This window comes from Orbicella franksi, chromosome 1 (assembly GCF_964199315.1).
Source record: "Orbicella franksi chromosome 1, jaOrbFran1.1, whole genome shotgun sequence".
Lineage (NCBI taxonomy): Eukaryota > Metazoa > Cnidaria > Anthozoa > Scleractinia > Merulinidae > Orbicella > Orbicella franksi.
The window spans coordinates 24,549,661-24,560,590 of NC_138145.1; the positions used below are offsets into that span (position 1 = coordinate 24,549,661).

At 38.7% G+C, this 10,930-nt stretch overlaps 1 protein-coding gene across 6 annotated transcripts in view; it reads left to right on the forward strand.

The window, feature by feature from the left end:
* Nucleotides 1–10,917, forward strand: part of LOC145497997 (neuronal acetylcholine receptor subunit alpha-10-like) — a 29,363-nt gene extending 18,446 nt beyond the window's left edge. For all 6 annotated transcript variants that reach the window (XM_081477903.1, XM_081477888.1, XM_081477879.1 and 3 more), the window contains 5 exons: nt 2,965–3,074; nt 5,070–5,209; nt 6,443–6,487; nt 6,940–7,049; nt 7,470–10,917. In XM_081477903.1, the coding sequence (XP_081334029.1) occupies nt 2,999–3,074; nt 5,070–5,209; nt 6,443–6,487; nt 6,940–7,049; nt 7,470–8,583 (1,485 nt within the window). In that variant the 5' untranslated portion in view covers nt 2,965–2,998 and the 3' untranslated portion in view covers nt 8,584–10,917. The remainder of the gene's footprint in view (nt 1–2,964; nt 3,075–5,069; nt 5,210–6,442; nt 6,488–6,939; nt 7,050–7,469) is intronic.
* The last annotated feature ends 13 nt before the right edge of the window (nt 10,918–10,930 follow it).

Here is a 10,930-nt window from a genome sequence, read left to right on the forward strand (position 1 = left end):
AATAGTAACAAATACATCTTTGAAAAATTCCAAATTTCTGAAATTATTTCATGAAATGCTACCATCCATGGACAGGTATCTTTATTTTTCGTTTTCAGCTCGTTCAATGCCACTAAACCAAACTTGTCTTTGAGTAAAAGAGGTAGCTGTAGATCTTTTTCGGCAAGTCGAGTGTTAAAGTATTTGCTAATGTGTGGGATGAATATCCGAGCAGCAATACATCCAGGTGCAAATTGCTGCTCGGGCTTTAAAATAAGATGTGCCTTCGAGGCGCGAAAAGAAAGACGACACTTAATCTAAAGAAGAGATATTTGCCCAGTAAGACGGTTGAGGAAGGTGCTTTGAACAGTCATTTCTGCGAAGTATTTACAAAGGTAAACGGTGTAAGACGTGTTAAGCTAGGCAAGATCATTTTCAGCTATGTCAGTACAGGAAGGCCTCAGACACAACACAAAATTGACTATTAATTACTTTTCTTTTAGCTCATGTTGTTTGTTTGCCAAGTAGATAGTGAGCAAAATAAGGATTTTGACATTTCTTTGTCGGTTTTATTACAAACTTTCCTACGACTTAGCTTTGTTGGCTAACTGAAGGCAAACAAAGGATGTTGCAAACGTGATTATTGCTTAGGGTGTATTTTTTCAATTGCGGAGTAAAAACAGTCCAGACGACTTTTGATTCTCTTTAGCACAACTTAACTCAGAAGATATTTCGTGACGAGATTTAATTCCTTTTAGTGTGTGTTTTTGTTATTTTGTTCTTTCCTCGTTGTATTGCTCAGATAAAATTCAAAACAGGTAGGTTCTGTTCTTTTATTAACCCGAAATTTCTACCCCATTCCTGAAACTTTCATAGATAAAATATGCACTAGATCATATCAAACACAAATGGCGTCGCAAGTCCTTCCTGCTCTACTGTATGACGAAAACGAAGAGCGTCAAACGAAAAATATGAAACACAATGTAAAAATCCTCAAATATGCACTGAGCGGCCTATCACAAAGGCTTATAGATTAACAGCTATCATTTAGTTCCAAGAGTTTACGTTGCTGCACGTCAGGTGGGTTGTGTGGTTGCCGGCAAAATAGTCATGAATTGTGTTCAGACTAGATTTTTTCACTCGTCGAAATTTCTAAGGATATATATTCAAAACGAATTTTTAGTGGAGCAAAATGTTAACAGCGCAAAATTGTTTGAAATACTGATTGAGCTTTCAACTAGCGGTAACTTCAGTCACCTTTTCACACCTTGGACTTTTCATTTTTTTCATGTAACAAATCTAATTGTCTCTTTGCAGGCTAGTTTACAGGAACGCGATTTAAAAAAATAGGTTTTTTGTGCGATTACGTAACATGCTCAAAATTCACCCCCAAGCCTCGTTTGCTCGACATTTTCTCAAACCTTCGTTTTCTTCGTGTTGTTTTCACGTGGGTATTCTTTTCATCATTGCTGCTTTGAGAATTAGTTCACGATAAAATCTAAAATTTGCACGCTCAAACCGAGGCTTGGTGGTGATTTTAGCTAGTCTGATGCCATTACGCATAAAGGCTATTCGAATCACTTGTTCGAAACACTGTAAACCACCAGCATCTCATTTGTCACTAAATCGTCGGCAGTTTTATGGGCGATTTTCAGATCATATTAAGGAAAAATTGTCGGTCTAAGCGGGCCTTAATGAGTTTTATAAGATCTCTACTTTGTACAATAGTACCATGAATAATGTTCCTTCTTGTGTACGTCTAAGCTGCGTCACCAAACGAGATCAAACGAGATCAAATTAATTTAGTCATGAATTGCTTCACCGCAATTTAAAAGATGTCACAATGTAATCCTCCAAAAATGCAGGATTTATTGTCTGAACAAGAACTTTATAATTCCATTAACAACAATAGCAACAATTGCTATAAACAAAAGGGAAAGTTTAAGGGCGTTTCACTTTTAACATGCTGAAAGCTTTCAGGGTTCGTTTAAAAAAAGGCTGAAACTGATAACACTATCAAATCTTGCCGCAAAAGTTGCTCAGAGTGATTCTGGTAAGCTGAACCTTTGCATGATTTATGCTACTATTTTCGTGAATGTTCGCCAAAGTTCCGCAATCCATGTAAACAGCCAAGAAATAAAAGCCGGGAACGCCGTTGAGAACAACTTTCGCGAACAAAGACTATTTTCGGCGGCTTTATAATTGACAAACGCACTGTTTAATTGTGCTCTTGCTAGCTTCTCGACCAATACTACCTCCGAGACCAATATGCATTCTCGCTTTAACCAGGCTTAACTCATGAAATCTTTGTTATTTACAATTAATTCAGCGAATCAGGCTGCAGCACAGAGTAAACTGTATTCCACCTCACCGAATGGTCCGTGCTATTTTCAACGCCGTGGAATTAACTAGTATATGTGAAAAGATTAGTCTTGTATAGTCACCACTTCAAAGGACAATTTAGAGCAACACTTTACATTCATGGGCAAATACAAACCTGCGCAGCGCTAGCTGTGATAAAATTTGCAGATTTTAATCTCTAAAATTAAGCGGAATTCTCGATAAGTTCGCTTCAATGTTTTGACTTCTTCAGCCGAAGATCACATCTTTCGGTAACCCATCATCTAGCAACGTTAATAACGGTGGTTGTAACTCATTTTCACGCCTCCCTTTATTAGCATAAAGCGAACCGTCGAAAATTCAGTTCCCTCCTTGTCAATTACCACACGCTTTTTAACGCAATCTACACTGGGAGGAGATTGCAAGTTACCAAATAAAAAAAACGTTTGGAAAAAAATAAGTAACTGAAGGCAAGGTATCTTCATGGCATGATATGATATGGTTTGTGAGCAAATTCTTTACCGAGAAATTCTTGTGACATTGATTCAACTAATTATCTCGTTGCCTAAAGCGCTTGGCCAACCACGCATGACAGTTTCTAACGTGCCCTTGTAATTAAACTTTAACGCGTTCGCTTATTTGCAGCTGGCTCTGAAAAGAATTTGACAGTGGCTGAGGAATGGAACTCAACTTCAGAAGACTTTATCTTGGAGTTCTTATCATCGTGCAGGTCTTTGACAGTGGCTTCGCTCAAGGTAAACAAACTCTTTTTGTTATGCCACTTCGTTTTCTACACTACAGAGAATAGGCAGCTCGGTATTGTCCCTCTGTTTATGCACTACGGATGTTTACGTTTATTTTCAATTTAATCCGTTATAAACGTTCAACATCTCAACGCCTGAAACGAACCCTGATGCAGACGAAGACAGTGCCAAATAATGTATCATGGCAAGATTAGTGTATTTGATTTTGATTGAAAGACTGCTCATCTCGTTATATCAATCACTTCTTCTAAAGAAAGACGAAAGTTAAGCAATCGCAATTACCAAGCCTACCAAACAGTGTGGTAAGACTCGAGGAAACTGCTATATCTGTGAAATTTCTTCTGATGCAAGCAATTCACATGGCCAGGGGAAAGAACAGCAGCAGAGCTTTAAAGTTGTTCCTTAAAAACCTGAATAGCTTGACTTCTACTTCGGTTCATTATGACTTAAAAGGTCCCCGTTGGAGATTGTTTACACTCATGCTGGTTTGTGGTGTTTACACTTTATCTTGTATCATGTGCCGGCCCAAGTCACGATGAGTTTAGAAATTTTTGAATTCAATTTTTTAGGTAGTCAGTTAGAGAAATTATTATTTCGTAAACCTACTGTTTAGATTCTGTACAACGACGAAGTTCGAAATATGACTTTTACGAACACACATTCTAGCATTAATGCGACCCCAACCAACTAGAAATTGTTTTGAACATTTCCAGAAAATTGAGACTCCCACTTTGAAATTTCAGAAGCATTCCAAGACTATCATTATTTTTGCTACACCTAAAATTAACAACCACGCATGATTATTCACCGCAAGGAATAATCTAAAACTAATTTTCTTTTAGTGCAGGTGGTTTGTTAAGCATCCAGTCTGCTTTTTTTTAAGAAAACCTCCATCTTTTTGGAATTGTTCTAAATGGGAAGCTGGACATAGCAGCAAACACGAGATTTTTATCACCTCTTAGGTGGCGGTTTGAAAGTTCTTTACAAAACCAAGTTATGATGGTGGTCAGTTCATGGCTACCTTTTTCTGAATTCTTGACCCTGGGTTATTTCACGTCTAATTACACACTTGCTTTTGTTAGGTTCTCTTTAAGCTATCTCTCCTTTGAAAACAGCGCTGAATGTCACGTTGCTCTACTCTTGAAACTTTCTAAACCTGAGAACAAAGGGTACCTAAAGCTACCTCCCAGACGTGTGCTCCTATCAGGAAACATTTGTTTACGAACGTTTGTCAACATCGCTCGAGTTAATTTCCACGAGTATTCACTCATCATTCGTCAGAAATAATCAGCTCGATACATTATCGTCTTAAAATTTAACGAGTATGCAGAGAGCCATCGAGCTAAATAAACGACAGATTCCTTGTTTCATGGGATTCGCAAGAACGCATTCGAAAGTCGATAGTAGGATATATTTCATGAGCACTTAGCTTCAGGTGGAACGATCAACCTTGTAATTGTAACTGGACTATTATACAATCAAATATGTTGTTATCCAGTGGCAGGTTATGAATGTTGACATGTTTATGTGCACCTGTCTCACTTGCTAGTGTGGTCTGTGTGTATCATCGCTGCTTGAGTAACGCATTCACAATTACGTAAATCTTGAAGAACGAGGCAACAAAACAGCACGAGGTCTTAAAATACTGACATTAGCTATTGACTTGATTATTGGCATTCATAATACATCTATAAACGTTTGTCTGTAAAGCTGCCAGTCTACTTCAGATTGTATTTCTTTGATTTACTTTAACTCTTGTAAGCACGTGAAATTTTTAGTGGATCAATCTTTCGTGATCTCAACACTGTGCATTCATATTTCGTGAGATCATTGTGCACCCACCCATTTGATTACGTAAAAGCACAACAGGACAGACGCCGCTTCTTTATAACTGGGATTATGATTTCATAAAACTTACGGCTTATTAATGACTCAAGCTGCATTGTACAAACCTCATATTGACTTATTATAAAATTTGATATCTAGGAAGCCATGTCGACGATTTTGAGCACCGACTGATGCGAGACCTATTCAAAGACTACAACAAGGACTCCCGCCCAGTTTTCAACAAAAGCAAAGCAGTGGATGTTGAGTTAGACATAGCCTTTAGCCAGCTGGTTGAATTGGTAGGAGATTTTAAACAAAAATCTTTGTACATTAGGTTTTACAGCGCTATTTTAAAAAGTAACCACTCGACCAAAGTAGGCTTTTAACCAAATGAACAAGCTTTCTTTGATACATGCACATGAACAGGAATTTGTTATTGTTATCAAAGAATGGCCCTGAAGTCAGTGACTGTCGAATACTTTGCCCCCAACTGGGTGTTTTAAAAGCTTGAAAAAGAGATTGTCAATATATATTTATGCAATGATCATAATGGCATTCATATAATGTGCTAAAACAAAGCTATAGAACAGGTAAAAAAAAGGAAGGAATAATGGAAGCGTGATGATTAATTTATCAGCAAGTGTATTAATAAGAACACGGAACATATTCTACTTCACATATAGTCGAACAAACATAGGCATAATCTTGAATGCAAACCTGAGTACGCCATTTGCCTTCATTTTTCACAAATGATAGTGTACACTGTTGATGAAGTAAGAGAAAGGTTGGCCATCTCATGGCACAATGTAATTTTAATGTAAAGTTACAAATTTAACATGTTTTGTTCCCATTGCTACCGTTTTGTTCTTGTAATTATTTAAAAGTTTGCTTTGTAGTTGACAAATGATTGATAACGTTCGAACCTCAGGCCGAGCTTTTCCAAAATATCCCACTAACGCGGTCACCGCAATGGCAATAAATGACTCTCTTATCTCAAAATCACATAATAAGATGGCGCTGAAACAGGACTTGACTGTGCATGTATCAAATTCAACAGCTATAGGAAATCACACGGATACAGTGATGAGGGAAGTAAAATTGGTTCCTTTCTTATTTCTCATCTTGCACGATATCAAACATGGATATCTATAGCATTACACGATTTATTGCGTTGGGTATATAAAACTAAGAGGTGTTGTCAGGACAGTATAGCTGTAAATCAGTATATCGGCAGCAAAAAAACGCAACGCCCACGTAATACTCGTCTGACGGAATTTATGATCAGAACCATACAAAGCACTAGATGTTCTGAAGGAAAGATGTCCTGTGCAAGGAACTGTAACGAACTATTGCATAGAGTATGGAAAAATGATCACTAACATTGTCGCGATAAGCGATTAATTCTCCTACCTAGAAGAATAAGTACTATCCGGAGAACACTTAGGAGAATTAACATTTACATTGGTAAAACAAAAGCAGTGAAAAGTGGACATTTTGAGAATGTGTTACAAATGAAATTGCATAATTCACAGGATGGCAAGGATCAAATTTTGTCAAGCAAGATATGGATTCGACAGGTAAGACACCTTCAATAAATTGAATAAAATATATAAAGGTTATCAAGAAAAAAGCTTATTTTAAGTGAAGACTGCCTTTGCCAGTCTGATGAGGTGTTCGTCACAGGAAGTCCCAGGACTATACTACAGGAAAGTCGTACTTTTCTGCTTTGTGAAAAGGGAAGACCGGAAGACCCTGGCAAGGCTCATTTCCGCCGCTCTGTCCAGTCGTCTCCATTCCTCCCAGAGAATATAGGGGGAGGAGCTCCGACTCCAGTTGTTGCAGTCAAATGACGTCACAGTAAAAATACACCAATTCATCATTCATATCATTTTGAACAAATTATCACTCATATTGCTGCCAAAAATGGTTATTTCACAGACAAATCTTGATGAAATTTGTACATACTACGCACTATTCTTTATAAAAGCGCACTAACTAATGGTAACCTTTTGTTTTCTTAATATTTCAGAAATGGGATAATCCTTTTCTTTCGTGGAAACCTGAAAATTACAACGGCATAAAGGTCATCAACGTGGATCCCAAGTCGGTCTGGAAGCCAGATCTTGTCTTGTACAACAAGTGAGTTCATAACCTTATTTCACTTTCAGCCAATAAGATTCTTACTGAAACCATTTGCATGCCATTTACATTCCTTTTGGCCAGACAGAAGTCAAAGTTTGGTCAATGTGACACCCTTGTGAAGTTTTACAATGCACAATCCTTCTGCTTCCGCTTTCCCTATCGGTTCTCTTTTCTCTCTTCGGGCAACAGTTTTGTCAAGCCTTCTTAAAAATATGAAAGATCCCAACTTTCTCTAGCAATACTCCCACTGGTCAAACTTCTTGTAAACGACTTGGCTTGACATAGTGTGTCGTTGTCAAGTTCGACTGTATTTAGATGCAATTCCAGCTGTTCTAGTTTTAAACCTGTTTGTGTGCGACAGAATCCGAAAACTTTACATATTTCCATTTCAAATAATCTGCTTGTTTCTTTCCTTAGTATTGGCATTGGACAAACGGGAGCAATATACAACTTTGACACAAAGGTTGTCATAGAATCCAACGGAAGACACTCCTGGTACGCGCCAACTGAGATAAAAAGCATTTGCAAAATTGACATCACCCACTTTCCATTTGATGAACAAAAATGCCCGCTTATCTTTGGTTCCTGGACATACACCGGAACTCATTTGAATCTCTCGAATAAAGCGCCGACCGCGGATCTGAGCAAGTACACGGTTAGCGGTGAATGGGAATTAATCGCTGTACCTTCCGCGCGGAATGTCGTTAAGTACAGCTGCTGCCCAGACCCCTATATTGACGTCACGTACACCATTCATGTTCGTCGCAAAGTCCTGTTCTACTTGACTAATTTAATTTTGCCGTGCGTTGTACTAGCGGTGCTAACTGTCTTCTCGTTTAACCTACCACCAGAGTCAGGCGAGAGGATTTCCCTGGTCATAACAATTCTCTTGGGTTTGACGGTGTTCATGCTAGTATTCACTGAAAATGTCCCTCGTACCTCGGAAGTCATTCCGCTGATTGTCAAGTACGCGTTCACAGTTATGTGCGAAGTTTCGTTTTCGCTGTTGATCACGTGTTTTGTTGTGAGGATTTACCATAAAGATCCCGCCAGACCCATGCCAGCGTTCTATCGTTACGTCACATACCGGATACTCGCTCCAGTCCTCATGATGCAACCTGTGCCGGCAGGTAAACGGGATCGGCACCTTTGTAAGCAGCACCTCGAGCGAACAAAGGAAAACCATTTCCGACGTAGCAGACCTTACCAATACGTAAGCAAGCTGTTCGGCAGCTACCCCAAGGAGAACAACTGTAAAATGGAAATGGAGAGGCAGGGGGACGAAATCACCGACATAAGTTCAGGAATTTCTAGGCAGTCAGACACTTTAAAGTGCCCTTCATTAGACAAACTAGAAGACATATCATTTAATTTGCGGGCCATCATTGACCACTTGACAGACGTCAAAGCAAACGAATTCAACAGGAACGACTGGCATTTCGCTGCGCGAGTGCTCGACACGTTTTTCTTTTGGGCCCTGGCCCTGGCATTTGTCATATCAACCACAATATTTTACTTCACGATTCCATAATCCAAGCGCTTAAAGCCAGAGACATGCTACAGCTAGGCAAACAAGACAAAGTGCTAGAACCGCACGGCTTCCATTTTATAAGTAAGAAAATCAAGTAATGAGATTTATTAAGGAAAGGCGACAGAGAAAGAGCGTAACTTCTAGACGCTGAATAAGGGCAGTTTGGTCTCCGAAGTGGAAGGGCGTCAACCCTATCACAGAAAAAGAAATAGAAAGTGAGCGAGTAATAATAAGTAGCCTCTTAAGGCTCGGTGACTCAACCTTCGGGAGTATCGTAGCCAGCATCAAGGCAGGAGTCCAAATGGGAAAATTAAGACCAAAAGAAATGCAATGTGTGGGTTAAAGGTAAAAAATGAAAAAAGCTAATATATGCATGCAAATTATTGCATGTTTGAACCACTTTATATCGATAGGTAACGTGTGGAACTTTTGTGATTTTAGCCAAAATGTTACAACGAGGATTACGTTTTTCTCGATAAATATAATCTTTATTAAACCTGCCAGAAATTTTTATAAGACAAGGATGTCCTCGATAGGATATTTAGTATGTGTTAGATGATCTTAGTTACCAAAGAGGTCAGTCCACGTTAGTCTCGAAGGAAAGGCGTTGCTTTACCGTGTGTCGGAGACCATCAACTGCATGCGAACATCCAGAGAATGCAGCGCGATGAGATTGGCCAGTAGATTACAACAGCTAAATGGGAAAACGTGAAACCGTTTTGCAATGCTTACATTACAGTTAGACTTTTAGACTTTTCTGTTAAGTCTGCTATATACCGCTTATACACTAAATCTGAGATCAGTCTTTACAAACGAGTTAATAATAATAATAATAATAATAATAATAATAACGACGAGATTCAAAATTAATGGCTCACATGCCATATTTTTAATAGAATTGAATATCGAATAGTAAATAAAATTACTTTAAATGTCCTAAATAGTCCAATTTTCACCCTCAAGCAGCCTTATAACATCTCTTAATCCGTCTAGCCAATCATTTATAAAGATGTTTCTTTTTCGATGTATTAACTGTAAATGATTGGCGTGATGTTGTGCTATTTCGCTTCATTTCGCAAAGGGCATTCTAATGTACCGCCTCAGCAGCTACACATCGTAATATTAGCTATTGGTTGCTCGCTGACTGCTTGACAATGGAGATATACACGGGTCATTGACGAAGTCAAGTAATGAGAAGGACATTGGCCAAGTACTTGTTTACGTCTTTAGGGAAAAAAATACGAAGCCAATGTCTAGCCATCTTAACTGAACAAGCTTAGTCAATAAAGGATTTATTACATGAAACAAAGAACGCCATTTTTCTGGCGGGACACAGCGCGCAAGATGGCCCCTTATGCCAAGGGTCGGATCTAGTTCATCCTGCCTCCTCAAGGAGGTATCAAGGAGGTAACCAAATAATAAAAGCATGTAATGCGACATTTCCTCTGAACTCCTGATATTTGACTTAAATATTGATACTATAAATCAAAGGATTATACAAAAGCGCCAAAAGGCGAAACTTACCTTATGTTGGGCGGCCATTGCAGGGACCACTTTACTTTTCTCCCAAAAACGTCGAAAGGGGACCAGAAAGGTCTTAATCTACAGTGAAAAGAAATAAAAATAATTATGGCCGAACAGACCAGAAATCCAATGAAGCAGGGTGTCTCTACAGTCTATCCCTTCTTTACCCTTAGAGAAAAATCAGGGAAAAAAATATTTGAAGATTTAATGTCAGTGTACCACATGTAAAATCAGCACAAACCTGATGATATTTTTAAGTAACAAATTAAAAGGGAGACATGAATTTAGACGTAATAACACTCGAGATAGGGGTGCGTGACGGTGTTTCGTCTGTATGGTATAAAAAGACCTCTAGCGCCCTTTTGCGACAACAGTAAATGGGATTTAATTAATTGAAACGTAATTGTTTAAAACCGTAGAAAAACACAAAACAAATGCTAAGCAGTCATCGGTGGGGCGTAGGGATGGTCAAAATTCGTCAAGATTGACGGATGAAGACTGTATTAAGCAAAGCTTGACTAAAACCAATCCTGAATTAAATACCAAACTTGGGTAGAGGCGTACACTGTACCGGAGCTTATTTCGGTTTCCGTAGCATAAAAGACTATAGCTATAGACTATAGTGCTACTCCCCCCGGGATGAGAAGCTAGTCCATCGCAGACTAGCATGCGATAACATTGCGGCAGTACCCAATTTTACTCCTGAGAGAAGAAGATTAGCACAAACACAACAACAACCTGGTCTTGTTTCTCTAAACTACTGTGAAAGAACTTGTTACTTCACTTTCTGTTACTTCACTTTCTGAGACGATTGTTACGTGCG